The following is a 19,409-nucleotide window of genomic DNA, read 5'->3' as shown; positions in this document are numbered from 1 at the left end:
CCAAGTCACTTAACTTTAGTGTGCCTCAATTTCCTCAACTGCAAAATGCATCCACACTTGCATAATGGTATTGACTTCAGAGAATTATTTTGAGGTTCAAGTGAAATAATGTTTCTAAAGCACTTAATCACAGTATCTGCCACATAATAGGTGCTTAATAAATGTTTCTTCTTCCTTTCCTCATCTGGTGGCACTTTAGACTTCTCTATCATGCCCTTTCATCTAATATTTGTCAGTCAGAGAAGCAACAATCAGTCAATAAATATTTATTAAGCACCTACTATATACCAGTCACTGTGGTAAGAGCTAAGAAGAGTCAAAAAACAGTCCCCAGGCCTTCAGAATCTCACAATCTAGTAGGAGAAAGAAAAGCAAAAAATGTGTACAAACAAGCTACAGACAGAATAAATAGGAAAAAATGAAAAAAAAAAAAAAGAGGGGGGGGAACACACTAGAATTAAGAGGACTTGGGTATCTTCTTCTCTCATTCCCCCTTTCCCCTTTCTTTTTCTGTGTTGCTTTCCGTTAAAATGTAAGTTCCTTAAGGGCAAGGATTGCCTTTGTGTTTGTATTCTCATCTCTTAGCACAGTCCTAGACATATAGTAAGCCTTAAAAAAAATGCTTGTTAACTGCTTCCTGGGCTTGTCTGGAGAGAAAAAGAACATTTTGTTTTAGTAATGAGTTTTAAAAAGACTGATGAGATTTATTTTATGCCAGAATATCTGTAGGCATTATTGACCATGAGATTTGTGTTAATAAATTTACAATTCATTTTGACCATAAAAAGGAAGAAAGCATTTCAAACTGGTACAGTCTCCAATGCCATTCACCAGCTATGAAAGGCAGTGTGTCAGACCTCACTAGTCTTGGAGTCTTCCAACAGCTGTGACTAAAGTCCCAGGAACCTCTCCCTTGGTTTTCAGAGGGCAGCCAAGAAAAAAAGGTTTATAACAGTATAGTATATAGTACTATATATTGCCCCACATTGCTATCTGACACAAAGGGAGATAAGATCAAGTTAAAAAATAAGAATTTTATTTGCTGTATAGTATTTATGGCACTGTATATTTCATGTGCCTTGAAAAAGGAATGTTGTCTAAAATCAATATTTTTTGTATTTAAGATGTTAGCACAAAATTCTAGGGAATTACTAATGAAAAAAGTTTTGCATGTTACCAATTTTATTTTGTATACTTCATTTTATGGATTATTTCTTAGTCACTATGTTAGGAAAAGTACAAATGATCAGAATCAGTATTACTCCAGGTAAGACAAGTCACTTCATTTCTATTTGCCTGGATTTTCTTTACTGCAAAATGGGATAGCAGCAGCACCCACATCCCAAGGTTATTGTGAGGATCAATTTTTGGTTGTTAAATAGCATGCCTATGCCTGTAGATACCCCTTGTGTCAGAGACTCTCTCATGACATTCCCAAGAACACAGTGAAAGATTTTTCTACTTTCTCACTTCAGAGCCCCCATTTGAGAAACTGAAAGAATGTATTCACAGCACCTTTCAACATAATAAAGCAAATTTTCCACTTATTGGAGAATTCAGCTATTTACATTTAAATAAGTACCTTTTAATTAATAAATGTCATAACGTTTAAATTGTTTCCTTTAGAATTCTCTGTTCATACATCCATTCCTATTCACTCTCTCTCTCATGTGATTGTAAGTGGTTCCTTCTGTTTTTCTCAATCTACTTTTTAAAAAAGCTTAATCTTATTTCATAAATCTTTATTTCATAAAGATTTTTCAATATTTCTCTCTCTCATACTTGATCTAAACTAAGGTATAAAATTTTATTACATTAACATTCTTCAATTTATTTCCCATTCCTCTCTTTTTGGACATTCACAATCATAGAATTAAACATTTAGAGTTGAAAGAAACATTAAAGGCTAGGAAATCTAACCACTTCACTTTCCAGAAGAGGAAACTGAGGTTTACTGAGGTTCAGCAATCTGTCTAGTTCTACACAGGGGTTACAGTGTCTGAGGGAGGATTTAAACCCCGTTCTCCATGTTTCCAAAACTAGTGCCCTCTTCACTGCCCTTCTAGAAACAGCTGGTACTACAATGGATCGAGTGTTTTTCACTGTGTGACTTTGGATAAATCATTTAACCTCAATTTTCTTCATTTCCTTAACTGTCAGAAGAAGATAATAATAACATCTACTTTGCAGAATTGTTGTGAAGCTCAAGAAGATCTAAAAAGCACTTAGAACAGAGCAAGGCATATAGTAGGTACTGTATAATTGTTCATTCCCTTTTCCATTGCCTTCTCCATCTACCATGCTATGTTGCTTCTCCATCTGATTGCTCTAAAGTGTGTTTTTGAGGTTTTTGTTTTTGCAATGACAAATAATACCCTGTAGAATTCTTGGAACAAGCTGCCCGTTGGTTTGATTGTATTTGGTAATGCTTCCCTGAGTACACTGTCAATGGTGGAATTGTTCAATTACTCTAGTTGTTCAGTTCAATTAGTATTTCTCCATATTCTCAGACAGTTTGGACACAGAGGCTATAAGGTACGTCTTGGAAACCTAAAACCATCAAGCATTCAGGAGCCATGAGAGAAATATAAATTCTAAACGACATGAGACCCAAACTATCTGTTTTTTTAGATGTCTGGAAAAACACTTGTTCTGTGTCCATCTTCTCTCCACATTTGGAATAAAGTTCCAACTCCCAGAAGATCCAGGACTGGCTAATGAAGTTGGCTCCTAGAGAATGGCAACAAGAGAGAAAAGGGAATCATAATTCTCAGTGCTATAAAGGTGGGGAGAGCCTGAAAGAACCTTAGTTTCCCCTTCTTTTGCCTCCTCAAAATCTCCAAAGTGGGATCGGTCCCAAAAAGAAAGGGAGAGGGATAGATGAACCCCTTTGCTTATATTTCTCCAGGAATCTCCAGAGTATATCCTTCTTGGACATGGTGAGGGAAAACATTGAAATTAAGGGGGTAGCAGTTACTGGGGACCCAAAAAGTGATCCAGTAATCCCAAGGTTTATAATAATACTGGCCCCTTTAAAGTTTGCAAAGAGATTCCTATCCATTTTCTTACTTGAGTCTCATGATATCACTGCGAGGATATTATTATGCCCACTTTATAGGTGGAAAAACTACAGCTCAGAGAGGTTAAATCATAATATTGTTGTTCAGTCATTTCGATTGTGTTCCTCTCTGTTAGAGATCCCCATGTGGGATTTTCTTGGCTGAGATACTGGAGTGTTTTGCCATTTCACTCTAGGTCATTTTACAGATGAGGAACCTTAGGCAAATAGGGTTAAGTGACAGGCTCATTGTCACACAGCTGATAAGTATCTGGGGCCAAATTTGAACTCAGATGTTCCTAACTTCAGGTCCACTGGTCTATCCACTGCACTTACTAGCTGCCCCAAGTCATAATAGCTAGAGTTTAATACAATGCCTTATGGGTTGAAAAATGCACATCAATGAGCTAGAAAGAGCCAAAAGCAGTGGGTGGTTGTTAGAGATAGAAGTAGGAGCAAACCCCCAAATTCATAACAAGGTTCTAGAGATATCTTGGAAACAAGATCTGGGTTTGGGGCTTCAAATGTTCATTTCAGAACCACAGCTGAGAATCTGAGCTAGAAAAGGATACAGAATTAGTCAGCAATTATTAATAATGATAGTTTTTGTCACTGAGTCATTTCTGTCACATCTGACTATGACCTTATCTGAGGTTTTCTTGGCAAAGATACTAGAATAGCTTGCCATTTCCTTCTCCAATTCATTTGCTAGAGGAAGAACTGAGACAAACAGGGTTAAGTGACTCACTAAGGATCCCCCAGCTAGTGGGTATCTGAAACTGGATCTGAACTCAGCTCCTCCTCACTCCAAGGTCAAGGCTATATCTACTTTGCCACTTAGCTACCCCAGTAATAATAGTTGACACTAGCGTACCACTTTGTGAGTCACAAAATACTTTACATATGTTATCTAATTTGAGCCTCACGATAATCCAGCAAAGTGGGTGCTATTATTATCCCCATTTGACAATTGAGGAAACTGAGGTAGACTGAAGTTAAGTGATTTACACAGAGTCACATAGCTAGTAAGTATCTGAGACAGGATTCTAACTCAGACTTCCCCATGCCAGATCAGTTTTGTGTGCCATCTATTTGCCTTTGTAGTGCTGAAGGTCTGTGCAACAGGTTCATACAAGGCTTTAACCTGGACTTTCACCAGTTGGCCTGCTCTCCTGGCTCTCTTCAGCTGGGAATCTCTCTATTCTGTTACTTTCTTCATTAATGATCTTGGAATCTATAGGGTGGTAAATAAGCATGGAATGCTAAACTGGAAGAAAACCAAGATGAATACCAAAATGAATCTGTAAGGCAGTGTTTAGGGGGGATGAGAAAAAAAAACTTGTTATATCAGAATTTTCCTGTGGAGTGTAAACTAGTCATCTTGATACAGCTGTGTTATAGGATCCTAGATTTAGAGGCAGAAATGACCTGAAAGGCTGTCTACCCCACCCCTACCCCCACCCCCACTTCATTTTACAAATAAGTCCTGAGAGGTTTTGATTTGTCTGAGATCACACATGTAAGAAGCAACCAGAGATGTTATTTAATTGAGGTTTTGTTTTGTTTGAGAGACAATTTGGGATTAAATGATTTGTCCATAATCACACAGCTAATAAGTGTTAAGTGTCTGAGGCCAGATTTGAACTCAGATACTCCTGACTCCAGGGTCAGTGCCCCATCCACTGTGCCATTTAGCTGCTCCCCCAGGCTTTATTTGAATCCAGAAAATCTGACTCCTTAGCCACTTGAAACAAGTTATTACATTCTATTTGTCCCCCCCCCAGGTGATAGTCAGTAGCCAGGTAAATTTTTACCTAAAGATACTGCACTTCAAAAGTATGAAATCAACCAGGGTCTAAGCTGGAGCTAAAGTGGGAAGGGGACACAATGAATCCAGAAAATCTCCAGAGAACTGATGAATAGCATGGATGGTAAGGAATAGTTTTATTTCTTTTGTTTTTATTATCTTTATATATATTAAATATATTATATTATACATATAATATATATTAAATACATATTTATCATCTTGGTCAAGTCACCAGAGACCACATGGAAATCATCGTGCTTGTAAATAAGGGCAAAACAGTCATGAGATCCAACACTGCTACTCCCCAGGAACACAAGGGATTTGGCAGAGAAGGCAGCAAAGCCTTTGGGTTTCTCTATGGGATCCTTGGCTTAGTCACACACTGCCCAGGATTGCATAAAAAGTGCACAACTGTAGCTACCCAAATCCCAGAGGACTGTATGCAAGGGTGTGAAGAATTTGCTGGAACTGATAGCAGACACACAGCAGAACAATGATCAAAGATCCAGCCTGGGATGATACAAAGTTAAGAATAAATGCATAGGAATCTATCATCCAGATGGTTTTGGAGTCAAAGACTCCTATGTAGCACTAATGGTCTGGGGACCATTGTATATATATATACACACACAATAAGTAGCAGATCATCTGAAGAGAGGAAAGTACCAGAGATTGGGGGGATAAGGAAAGGCCTCATGGAGAAAATGATAGTAAAGATGAGCTTTGAATGAAATTCAAGATTCTAAGAGGCAGACATGAGGCAAGAATGCATCCCTGGGCCAAAGAGTAGAGATAGAATGCTGCATGTGATGATCTATAACATGGGCAATAAAGAGGAAGCACTGTGTTAGAAGCTAAAATCAAGTAAGAACTAGGTTGTAAAGAAAAAGCTTTAAATATCAAAGATAATGCTTTATATTTGCTACTTGAAGTTATAGAGATCCACTGAAATTTATTGAGGAAAGAGATGCTGTAGTCAAACTTGTGCCTTAGAAAAATCAAAATGATGTAAATGTCTATGTTTGATGTAAAAAGCACTTTCATTGCAATTTCATTCCAAATTATATTTTCTAGTCTTACTTTAGAGGTGTGTGTGGGGGTGCAAACAGGGCTATATCTTCCCTTAAAAGTAAAGTCCCTTGTGCTAGGAATTCCACAACCTGGAGAAGAAGAGTCCATACTGGAAGATACTTTTAGGTCTGTCCCTGGGACCTGCACTTGCTTTACAGGACAGGGAAAGGCTGCATCAATAGCAGGAATGGGAGGTCAGTTGAACTGGGTGGAGCTGCATCAACTTGAGACCCAAGTTACTGTTTCCTGTACTACTCAAGAAATATGAACCTTGCATCAGAGACCAAAGGATGAGAGGAGCCTGTGGAAATGTCACATTTCTACCGGAAACCTAAAGCAGTCTCTTATTGGACTACCCAGTGAACAAGCATTGACAATGGTCATGGTGTGCCTCAAGAAAGCTATCTTACCAGAAAAGTAAAATAGAAACGCTCAGACATTGTGCAACTGGTAAAGTCCCAAATTGCTACATCATTCAATTTTCATTGAGAAATGTTTTTAGATGCCTGATGGACATGTAAAAATGGGGGAAAAAAGAAGACACTTTTCAGAAACAGGATGTTGACGTGCCTAAACAGCTGACTTCGGAGTCAGGAAGAGCTGAGCATCATAGATTGGTGTTAAACTCAAGTCCAAATGAGAGTCACTAAGCCACGTACAAGGACCTCTATGGGAAACATAATGACTTAAAAATAATATATTTTTAATATTTTTATTAATAGAAAAGCATATCAAAATCACAGAAATTATATTTTAATCTGATTTGGGAGATACTTTGGGAGTATTGTGGACCATGCGAGGGTTCATGAGCCATTTATTTGACACCTCTGCTCAAGGCAACTCTTTCTTTTTTGTTAAGGTTTTTTTTAATTTTCAAAACATATGCATCAATAATTTTCAACATTCACCCTTGCAAAAACATAACTTATTCAGCCATTCTCCAACTGATGGGCATCCATTCAATTAAGACAACTCTTTAAGGAGAAGGGAGAAAAGAAGGAAGGGCCAAGTTCTGTGCCAAGTATATTATCTCATTTTATTCTCACAACACTCTTGCAAAGTAGGTGCTATTTGAGAAATAGCAAGTAGTTGAAAAATTGAAGCAAACAGAGTTTAAGACTTTAAGACTATAACGTTGCAGAGAAGGGTTCCATCTGTATTGGTAAGGCATTTAGTCCCTAAGTGTTCATTACACTGATAAAATCACAAGTCTAGTTTAAAAAATAATACAAGACCCAGTGACAAAGTAGCACTGTCTAAAGCCACTGAACTCAAGCAGCTGACATTCTATTGCTAATTTTAATCATTTTAACTTTTTAAATGTCATTTTAATCATTTTAATGTCATCGACTTTGGCAGGCTAGTCAGTCTAAGGATCCCTTTTCTTTTCTTTTCTTTTCTTTTTTTAAAATAACTTTTTATTGATAGAATGCATGCCAGGGTAATTTTTTTACAGCATTATCCCTTGCATTCACTTCTGTTCCGATTTTTCCCCTCCCTCCCTCCACCCTTTCCCCCAGATGGCAAGCAGTCCTTTACATGTTGAATGGGTTGCAGTATATCCTAGATACAACATATGTGTGCAGAACCGAACAGTTTTCTTGTTGCACAGGGAGAATTGAATTCAGAAGGTATAAATAACCCGGGAAGAAAAACAAAAATGCAAGCAGTTTATATTCATTTCCCAGTGTTCTTTCTCTGGGTGTAGCTGCTTCTGTCCATCTTTGATCAATTAAGGCTCTCTTTATCGAAAAGATCCACTTCCATCAGAATACATCCTCAAACAGTATCGTTATTGAGGTATATAATGATCTCCTGGTTCTGCTCATTTCACTCAGCATCAGTTCATATAAGTCTCATCAGTCCTCTCTGTATTCATCCTGCTGGTCTTTCCTTACAGAACAATAATATTCCATAACATTCATATACCACAATTTACTCAACCATTCTCCAATTGATGGACATAAGGATCCCTTTTCAAAAGATTGTTTTTAAATGATGCAAAATCATTTGCTAATGCAAAATTTCAGTTAAAGGTGAGTGAAAATAAAAATACATTTCCCCCCACTTCACTCAGCAACAATTCATGTAAGTCTCTCCAGACCTCTCTAAAATCATCCTCCTGATCATTTCTTATAGAACAATAATATTCTATAACATTCATAGACCACAACTTATTTAGCCATTCTCTAGCTGATGGGCATCCATTCAGTTTCCTGTTTCCTGCCACTACAAAGAGGGCTCCCGCAAACATTTCTGTCAAATAGTGAGTTCTTATCCCAGAAGAAAAAGACTTGGAATTTTGATATTGTCTTACTTATCTTTTTCAGTTCTAGGTATGGGGAATAGGTATGGACCCAGTAACTCCAGCCATGGAGACATAGAAACTCAAGAAGCCAAGCCACAAGCTGCAACCAGTTTCTCAATCAAACCCTGTGAGACCATGGTCCCAGGGATGCGGCAGGAGATTGACTTGGTATTTGATGAGATAATGGTATGTAGCTGTAATCTAGATTGTGAGCTCCTAAAGAGTTGGAACTATCTCTATTTTGTATCCCCAGTACTTAACACAGCACTCTGCACATAGTAGAGGTAAAGCAAATGATTTTTGATTAATTAGTATATTTATTCATTCATTCAAAAATAAAACTGGATTAGTAGAATCAGATTGTGGAAAGCTTTAAATAGCAGACTAAGATGTTTGTTTGTTTTTTAATCCTAGAGACAAATGGAGTCATTGAAATTTTTGAGCAAGAGATTGACATGACTAGACCTCTGCTTTATGTAAGTTATTTTTGCCTCTGTGCAGAAGAATAATTAAAAAGGACAGAAACTATTACAATAAGTTAGATGAGAGTTGATAAAAGCCTGAGCTACAGTGTTGACTATATATGTGGAACAAAGGGAGTAGACACCAAAGCTGATAGGAAGGAAGAACCAAAATGATTTAGGACTAATTGGATACCCGGGTGAGGAAAGGGAAAGAGTTGAAAGTAACTCTGAGGTTACAAATCTCAGTAACAGTCAAGATGAAGGGCCATTTAACAGAAGAAGGAAAGTTCAGAGGAAGGTAGGATTCAAGGAGAAAAATAATGAGTTCTGCTTTAAACATGTTAAATTTGAAATGTCTAGCAGGCAGATGATAAGGCATAACAGGAATTAAAGAGATAGGTGAAGGATTTACATACAGATTTGGAAGTCATTGGTATAAAAATGTTGCTTGGATCAATAGAAACAGACTTGGGATAGGGCTTGATAAGATGTGTTAAAGAGCATGCTTATCTATGAGAGTTTCATCTATATTAAAAGAATCAATATTGAAATTCTGAATGTATAGTCTGTAATGACTATGGTTAATGAGATCAGATAATCTACTGTTCAGCTGGCTAGAATACTATTATTTTTAAGTTCTAATAGTCTTAATCCCTGGCAGATTTGTTAATGTGTAGAGCCTTCTGGCTCCTATTCAGGAATGAAAGGGATGGCTAGAAATTCATAAATGTTAGTACACTGGGTCTTGTTTGTTACTCATTCCATTACTTTCTGTATCTCAGTTCAACAATACCTTCTACTCTATTGTGTCACTTGGCGTACTGTTATAAACATCTAGAATAGTTCTTATCCCATTGTTAGATGCTTCCATTGATTTAAAATGGAACACTGAAAACTCCATATTTTTGATTAACTAGAGCAATTAAACATGTTTTTTATTGTAAGATGCAAATCAAAATAGTAGAATAACAAATATAAGTTATGCTTCAAATAATTGGATTTAGAAGCATAAAGGGAAGGGAGAATTATGTTCTCCATTTATATTTTAACCAAAAATATTAATAAAAGGAGCCAGATGGCAAAGTAGAGACAAGGACTCATCAGAACCCAACTGTCCTTCCCAAATAACTTTAAAATAAGATTTTAAATCTAATTCTGCCATGTTAGAGATAAGAAAAGATCAGGATGAGACATTTTTATGACTTAAAACAACTTGGGAGATCAACAGAATAATGACTTCTATCTCCTTATGTGATAATATCACCTGAATACATTTGTATAATATTTTAAGGTCACAAAGTACTTTTTCATCTATTATCCCATTCCATCTTTTTTGTTTTTCTAAAGCAAAAATTGAAATTAAATGATTTCCTTGGGGTCACATAGCTAGTAAGTATCTGAGACCACATTTGAACTCAAGTCTTTCTTACTTCAGAGCAGGTACTGTGCCACCTAGCCACACCACCTCATTTCACCTTAAAGACCTCAATTAATTTATTTATTATTAATCATAATTATAATTAATTAACAAGTTCAATTAAATAATTAATTTGGCTTCTGAGGTAGGCAGGCTAATTGTTGTTATCACCATTTTATTCATAGTGAAATTGTGTCTTGAAATACATGTGAGATCTTGTCTAAATTATTTTTTCTTGACTTTTTTGGTTTTCCCAGCAGTTTGGCTGAAGAGACTCCTTACCTAGTAAGTGCTGTCTTTGGGTTTACCATAATCTGTGCTGTCATTTTTTTTTTACTTCTGTATGAGAGCTAAGAGAAAAGGACACAGGGGAAGAATTCATACAATGACAACAAAATGTGGAAAGAAGTAATTTTGAAACAACTGAGAATGCTGATCAGTGGAATGACTAATCATATTTCTAAAAGACCGATGATAAAACTTGTTTCCCACCTTTGCCAGAATGTGCATATTTAGCACTAGAAAGGGGCAAACATCATAACCATGATTGTTTATTATGCTAATTTATTACATTTGGCAGGTTCCTTTTGGGATGAATAAATGGAAATTTGTGGGTGTAATCATGATGCAAAAAAGAAAAAGATGAGTATCAATGGAAAAATAATACATAGGAGACAGTAGAAGAAAGAAAAAAGTTCAAAAGAGGATCCAGACAAGCAAGGAAATTTACTGACCATTGTGACAAATTACCCACATACTAAATAGCAGTTCAGGAAATTTTAATTTTTCTCTATTGCTTCTAACATCACATATATAACTATTTGTTTGGTATTTCAAACTCTGCAACAATCAATCTTTCTTGTTCCTGTCTCTGTGTCTGATTCCCTTTAGCACTCTGTCTTTGTTTTTGCTGTGTATTCATCTATCTCTTTCTCTGTTTATCCCTGTCTTTCTATGTCTCTATCTCTTTGTTGCTTTCTCTGTAGCTCTTTCTCTGTCTTGATTCCCTCTAGCATTCTGTTTCTGAGTCTGTGTCTTTCTATCTGTCCATCTGTCTATCTGTCTATCTCTATCTCTTTCTCTCTTTGACTGATTTCCTCTAGCACTTTGTCTCTGTGTCTTTGTCTTTCCGTTCATCTGTCTGTCCACCTATCTGTCTCTCTCTCTTTCTCTGACTGTATCTGTCTTTCTCTCTCTTCAACTTAATCTCTTCCTTTTCCTCACTCTCTTTGAGCTTGTGTTTGATAAGAGAAACACAAGATATGAATAAGTGTCCTCAATCAATCCAAACACTCCTTCTGTCTTCAAACCTGTTCATCCAAGGATTTTTAAAATTTAACCTCAAGTGTTTGATTGACAGTTGCTTGAGACTAGTCATCTATCATCCACTTACTTTGAGAGTGGGGCCACTTGACATTTTTTTTTTACTTAAGCAACAGCCTAACCCATATATAATTTCCATTCTGACACTGATTTTCCATTGTGTCTTGAGCATATGCCTTACACATATACTGTTTCTTGACAGTTCTCTCAGCATCATAAAATCGTAGAATTGAAGATTTGAAAGGGACCCCATTAGACATACCCTACTACAACTACCTCTAGAGGTAGTCACCCAACCTCTGTTTAATGACCTCAAAAGAGAGGAACTAAGTGTGATTTGAGGCAGCTGATTTCAGTTTTGGACAGCTTTAATTATTGTGAGGTTGTGCTATTATTAAGTTTCTATTTATTTATTTGTTACTTCTACCCATTGCTCATGGTGAAATAATGGTTCCATAAAAACTAAGCATGTACTTGAAAATCAGTACAATGAATATCCTGAATTTTTTTCTCTCTTCACTGGCCATCCTACAACTCATTCTTAAATGACAGGGACTCTTGACTCCTATTCTTCCTTATTGCTTTCCTTAGCATACTAACAGCTTGCAATTTTTTAAAATAATTATAACTTTTTATTGACAGAACCCATGCCTGGGTAATTTTTTACAACATTATCCCTTGCACTCACTTCTGTTCCAACTTTTCCCCTCCCTCCCTCCACCTTCTCCCCTAGATGGCAGGCAGTCTTATACATGTTAAATATGGCACAATATATCCTAGATACAATATATGTGTGCATAACTGAACAGTTCTCTTGTTGCACAGGAAGAATTGGATTCAGAAGATAAAAATAGCCCAGGAAGAAAAACAAAAATGCAAACGGTTTACATTCATTTCCCAGTGTTCTTTCTTTGGGTGTAGCTGCTTCTGTCCATCATTGATCAATTGGAATTGAATTAGATCTTCTCTTTGTCGAAGAACTCCACTTCCATCAGAATACATCCTCATACAGTATCATTGTTGAGATATATAATGATCTCCTAGTTCTGCTCATTTCACTCAGTATCAGTTCATGTAAGTCTTGCCAGTCCTCTCTGTATTCATCCTGCTGGCCATTTCTTACAGAACAATAATATTCTGTAACATTCATATACCACAATTTACCCAACCATTCTCCATTCCAAATATTTTTCTTAAGCTGTGTGCCCAGAACTGAACATGCGCCACATGCCAGAATATGAATGGCATTAGACATTCTTACTCCTGGAAGCCATGTTTCTCCATGTAGATTGGACATTTGGTAAACATTCAAAGTGCTGAGTCAAAATGAGATTGTCATACACTTCAATTATCAAATTTTATTTCTTTCAGACCAAATGCTGTCTGACAAGTCTTCCCTTACCTAGTATGATAATACAGAAAATCCACCTGAACAATCCTATTTCTGTCACAGTAACTTTTTTTCCCCTGAGGCAATTGGGTTTAATTCAAAGAGATAGGAAGTGTTAAGTGTCTGAGGTCAAATTTGAATTCAGGTCCTCCTGACTTAAGGGCTGGTACTCTATCTATTGCATCACCTAGCTGCCCCCAACAATCCTATTTCCATTGAGAAAACCAAAAACACTCAGAAAACATATGGCTTGAAAAAGTTTTATTATGAAATCTTTGTCCAAAAGATGGTTATGGAATCCAACATATGGCCTCAGGATTCAAAGGAACCAAGGGTTGGCCTCTAACAGAGATCTCCATGGGAAGACAAGTATCCTCCAAAAGTGCAAATAGTACTAATAAATACCCAAAATTGCCACCAAATAATTTACATAAATTAAATTTCACTTATATAAAGCTTCCAGGAATGCTGGAGTCTGGGGAGATTGCTTCTGAGTGTGGAATCCTTTGGCTCAGTCTATTTTCCTGTAGAGTTAGATCTTGAGTTCACGTAATTAATATAGTCCTGCACCCAGGCATCTCTGGGATTGGCACACACCAACGTTCCATTATTAGTTGTGAACCTGTGGAGTGAGGGGAGAGCACATGAGAGACCAAAGACCTTTTTAGCTGGAGATGAAAGGAAGATTTCTCTGTTACCCTCTTCCCAACTCCCTGCAGATTTCTAGAAGGGATTAAGGGACTACTATTCCATCTTCTGAAACCTCCATCAGACCTCTTGAGTCCATCTGTCTTTCTAGAGACATCTTTAGAAGAGATTATCTTGGTCTCCTTCTCAGCCTCAGATTCCTGTTGTTTCCCTTTATCTCTCCATTGGAGGGAGTTGCTTCCATCTTGCTCTTGGGAGGACCAAACCTGGGCATGGGACCATATGGACCACTGCTCTCCCTTTTATCTATCTGAGTGGCCTCATGTAGCCATTTGGCCAAATTGTCAAACAGCTTCATTTTCTCTTTCCATCATCTCACTCTTTTTCACCCTAAAGAGATTCAGTGGGTAGATACTCACACCACAGCTGGTTTGTAACACTGGCTGCCGGTCTCAACATAACTTTGCACACGATGTCTTGGGATCCGCTTGTTATAGTCATAGCAGCAGAGGGGAGAAGTTATGACGCTCCCTGTAAAGGAATGAGATCCCTAAAATTAATAAGGTCATACCTTTAGGTGCTAGAATTATCTCAGCAACATGCTTTCCATCAGGCACACTGTGGATGTGGTCCCTCATGTCTCCCTACCCTGGTTCTCTCCAGCACCAGGTATGATTCTCATACCACCTGGAGGAGAGTCAGATCTGCTCTTCTCCTCCCCAGAAGGGAACACAGAGAAAACCTGAAATATGAAAGCTGGAAGGGATGGCAGAGATCCATGCAATTTCTAACGTTTATAGAGGAATCCAATTGCCGCAGATCCCATAGGTATTTAGTGTCAAAGTCACTAGCAGCCAGTCTTGGGCCCTTTCTTATCTTTTCTCTTGCCTTGAGCTTACATATTTACCAGCACATATTGTTAAGGGTATGTTAATGCTTTCAAGTTCAAAATGCTTAGAAGGCCTCCCTGTTCCTACTTTCCCACTCTCCCCTCTCTAGCCTCCCTCTCCATACCTCCCTTACCAGACTCCTTTGATCATACTGTGGGTGCTCTTTGGCCAGAGCTCTATTTAGCTCATGATTGGAGGATACAGCCATAGAAGGCAAGAAGAAGCCCACTTACATGGTGCAGAGGATGCGAGAGAGCTGAAAGCCATGACTATGAGAATGGAGAGGGCAGCCACAGAGACCTTCATGATCCTGAGAGAGAGCAGCTGGAGGAGCAGAGCACAGGCTGAGAGACACTGCAAATCTGTGCCTGGATCGTGTCTGGATCCTCTTTTTATACAGGACTGGGAGTTCATGAAAAGATGGAATCAACAGAAAATGAAGGAAATTTCCAAGAAAGAGATGATGCCATAGTGAGAGTTTGGAAACTAAAATTCAAACTTGCCTATCAAGAGCTGACATTTTCTTCCTCATTGTGGTTTCATCATGGTGGAAGTGATGCTTATGAAGAGACAAGATAAAGAGAGAAGGATGTGAGGAGTTGGAGAGTGGTGCTCACTAGGGATGCGATGAACTTGAGTTAGTAGCAGAGACAAGCAAAACCAAACAGGAAGGTAGTAATATTAATCATCTATTTAAAGGAGGGTATTCAGAATGAGTTCCATATTGACATGCCTACCTAAATCACAAGATTGTAGATTCAGATGTAGAAGTGATCACCTAGCCCAAATTTCTCATTGATTATATCCTATGTAGGCACTATGGATCTTTATTGAACCCTCAATCTCATTGAGAAGTTAAGTTGAATTTGGCTCCATGTTTTCCCCATCCCTATCCCACTCCTGCCTTTTAGCTTATAAAAACTTCTTCAGAAGGTTCAGGGGGTATTCCCTAATTCCATAAAATGGAGCTTTGTTTGTTTCTCTCTGAAATTATCCTTTGAGAATCAATTGAATCATTCAGATTTAAGCGGTTTTTACAAAAGAATATTAGCTAAAGTGGTTCCATAAAAACAGCTGGTACAAAAGTCTGTGACACATTCCCTCAAGGACATCCGGAGTCCAGGGGAAAGTGAGTTCCAGATTAGAGAGTATAAAGATGATTAAGCAATGTGATGACTGAAACTTGTGCTTGTGACAAAGGTATAAATCACAGCCTCCATTCATGAAACAGTTAAGCAGCTCCATTAAGCATGATGAATCTTCTTGGCTTGTGATGTGGACAATGACATCCAGGTGAAACAAGACAATTGATAGGAAAGCAGGGAAAGATAGGAAGTCCCAAATCTTCCAGAAGCATTGCACCAATACATGATACAAGTTACCAATAAAGCAAGCATGATATTCATCCAGCCAATTCAGGGATGTAGACCAGGAGTGGTAAGAAAACCTGGCCAAGGTTTAAGCCAAAATCTCTCCTTAGGGATTTCCTTGTGCACAGCAGAGTTACTCTAGGAAGCCACACTTGCCCCAGTTTCTGCAATTTATCTCTTCTCAACTCCCTTAATAATTCATAGAGGATTCTTGGACTGAGGCTTTTTCCTTGACCTATTCTAACATAATTCACATGCAAGATCATTCCAATTTAAAGGCCATTTAGCACCCCAGTTTATCGCCAATATGTGAGTGAAACGTGTGTGTGTGTGTGTGTGTGTGTGTGTGTATGCTTTGTGTCTATGAATGTATGCACACAGAAATAAATACCCTCCCATTACCTGTTGTTTCTCCTGTGTCAGCCAACAAATATCCAGGAATTATGTAATAGACTATATATATACATATATACTCTAATTTCACAGACTCCACATTTTACCAGGAGAACCATGGAAGAATTTATTGCAAATGCTGGTCGAGCACAAATAGGAAATAAGTACTCTGAGATCAGGGCTCCTATCTCCTTATGTGATAAAATTACCTGCATACATTTGTATAATATTTTAAGGTCACAAAGTAATTTTTCATCTATTATCCCAGTTCATCGTTTTTTTCCCTAAAGCAAAAATTGAAATTAAATGATTTCCTTGGGGTCACATACCTAGTAAGTATCTGAGGCCACATTTGGCCTTTCTTACTTCAGAGCTGGTACTCTATCCTCAGTGCCACGATACCACCCCACCTCATTTCACCTTAAAGAGCTCAATTGATTAATTTATTATTAATTAACAAGTTCAATTAAATAATTAATTTGGCTTCTGAGGTAGGCAGGATTATTGTTGTTATCACCATTTTTTTCATGGTGAAATTGTATCTTGAAGTACATGTGAGATCTTGTCTAAATTATTTTTTCTTGACTTTTTTGGTTTTCCCAACAGTTTGGCTGAAGAGACTCCTTACCTAGTAAGTGCTGTCTTTGGGTTTACCATAATCTGTGCTGTCGTTTTTTTTTTTTTTTCCTTCTGTATGAGAGTTAAGTGAAAAGGACACGGGGAAGAATTCATACAATGACAACAAAATGTGGAAAGAAGTAACTGAAACAACTGAGAATGCTGATCAGTGGAATGACTAATCATGTTTTCCAAAAGACTGATGATAAAACTTGTTTCTCACCTTTGCCAGAGTGCACATACTTAGCACTAGAAAGGGGCAAACATTACAACCATGATTGTTTATTATGCTTATTTGTTACATTTGGCAGGTTCCTTTTGGGAGGAATGAATGCAAATTTGTGGGTGTAATGCAGATTAGATGCAGAAAAGAAAAAGACAAAAGAGTATCAACGGAAAAAATAATACATAGGAGACAGTAGAAGAAAGAAGAAAGTTCAAAAGGGGATCCAGACAAGCAAGGGAATTTACTGACCATTGTGACAAATTACCTACATACAAAATAGACCATTAAGAGCAGTTCAGGAAAGCCTAATTTTTCTCTATTGCTTCTAAATCGCATATATAACCATTTATTTGGTATTTCATCTTCTGCAACAATCTTTCCTATCTCTGTTTCTCTGTCTGATTCCCTTTAGCACTCTGTCTCTGTTTTGCTGTCTCTGTCTCTTTCTCTGTCTCTATTTCTCTATCTCTTTCTCTGTATCTCTGTCTCTGTTTCTTGATTCTGTTTCTAGCATTCTGTTTCTCTGTCTGTGTCTTTCTATCTGTCCATTTGTCTATCTCTTTCTATCTCTCTATCTCTGTCTTTCTGTCTGATTTCCTCTAGCATGCTTTTTCTGTTTGTCTCTGTGTCTTTCTGTCTTTCCATTCATCTGTCTGTCCACCTATCTGTCTGTCTGTTTCTCTCTCTCTGAATAATTTAACCTCTTCCTCTTCTTCACCCTCTTTGAGCTCGTGTTTGATAAGAAAAACACAAGATATGAATAAGTATCCTCAGTCAATCCAAACACTCCTTCTGTCTTCACATCTGTTCATCCAAGGATTATTCTCATTTAACTTCAAGTGTCTGATTGACAGTTGCTTGATACTTATCATCTTTCATTTTACAACTTACTTTGAGAGTGGGGCCACTTGACTTTTTATTTTTGCTCAATCACTAGCCTAACCCATATATATAATATATTTGCATTGTTATGACAATTATTATTTTTAAAAAGCATCATTTGAAAACTAAAAGTGGAAGTACTAAGAATTCACACCTGCTGATTTCAAATCAAAATTAGCCAATTTAACAGGGATTTTTTCCAACTTTAAAACAAGTACTTCTCTTTTTTTAATAACTTTTTATTGATATAACCCATGCCAGGGTAATTTTTTACAGCATTATCCCTTGCATTCACTTCTGTTCCGATTTTTCCCCTCCCTCCTTCCACCTCCTTCCCCAGATGACAAGCAGTCCTTTATATGTTGAATAGGTTACAGTATATCCTAGATACGATATATGCGTGCAGAACCGAACAGTTTTCTTGTTGCACAGGGAGAATTGAATTCAGAAGGTATAAATAACCTGGGAAGAAAAACAAAAATGCAAGCAGTTTATATTCATTTCCCAGTGTAAAACAAGTACTTCTTAAAGTTAAATATACTGAATCTGTATAGAAGCCCAGTTTAGCTATGCTGTACATGGTCATTCAGATTGTGAAAATAGGATTTGGACCTAGTAATTCTGACTCCAAATGTAATAAACTTTTTTTGATTATCACATCATGTGGAATAATTTCCTTTTTGATGACCCCTTTCCTCATTCTCTTTTCCATTCTGACACTGATTTTCCATTTGTCTTGAGCATATCCCTTACATATATACTATTTCCTGACAGTTCTCTCTCAGCATTATAAAATCATAGAATTGAAGATTTGAAAGGGACCCCATTAGACATACCCTACTACAACTACCTCTATAGGTAGTCACCCAAATCTATTTAATGACCTCAAAGGAGAGGAACTAAGTGCCATTTGAGGCAGCTGGTTTCAGTTTTGGACAGCTTTAATTATTGCAAGGTTGTGCTATGATTGAGTTTCTATTTATTTCTTTGTTACTTTTACTCATGAGCAATGGGTAGAATGGGTAGCATAAGCATTGCTCATGGTGAAATAGTAGTTCCATTAAAAACTAAGCAAGTACTTGAATATCAGTACAATGAACATCCTGAATTTTTTTCTCTCTTCACTAGCCATCCTACAACTCATTCTTAAATGACAGGGACTCTTGACTCTTTTTCTTCCTGATTGCTTTCCTTGGCACACTATCAGCTTCCAAATATTTTTCTTAAACTGTGTGCCCAGAACTGAATTTGGGCCACATGCCAGAATATGAATGGCATTAGACATTCTTACTCCTGGAAGCCATGTTTCTCCATTTAGATTGGACATTTGGTAAACATTCAAAGTGCTGAGTCAAAATGAGATTGTCATACACTTCAATTATCAAATTTTATTTCTTTCAGAATAAATGCTGTCTGACAAGTCTTCCCTTACCTAGTATGATAATACAGAAAATCCACCTGAACAATCCTATTTCTGTCACAGTAACTTTTTTCCCCCTGAGGCAATTGGGTTTAAGTTGACTTGGCCAGGTCACACAGTT

General features: G+C 37.3%; 1 protein-coding gene across 1 annotated transcript; it reads right to left on the bottom strand.

The window, feature by feature from the left end:
• Nucleotides 1–13,087: 13,087 nt before the first annotated feature.
• On the bottom strand, nt 13,088–14,753 carry LOC127562139 (C-C motif chemokine 3-like). Its single transcript, XM_051997606.1, has 3 exons — nt 14,613–14,753; nt 13,909–14,020; nt 13,088–13,463 (listed from the first exon to the last, which is right to left on the bottom strand). The coding sequence occupies exons 1-3, from the start codon at nt 14,683–14,685 to the stop codon at nt 13,358–13,360; spliced, it is 291 nt and encodes a 96-aa protein (XP_051853566.1). The 5' UTR covers nt 14,686–14,753; the 3' UTR covers nt 13,088–13,357.
• Between the last annotated feature and the right edge of the window lie 4,656 nt (nt 14,754–19,409).

This window comes from Antechinus flavipes, chromosome 4 (genome assembly GCF_016432865.1).
Source record: "Antechinus flavipes isolate AdamAnt ecotype Samford, QLD, Australia chromosome 4, AdamAnt_v2, whole genome shotgun sequence".
NCBI lineage: Eukaryota > Metazoa > Chordata > Mammalia > Dasyuromorphia > Dasyuridae > Antechinus > Antechinus flavipes.
This window is presented reverse-complemented; position numbering and strand designations above follow the sequence as displayed.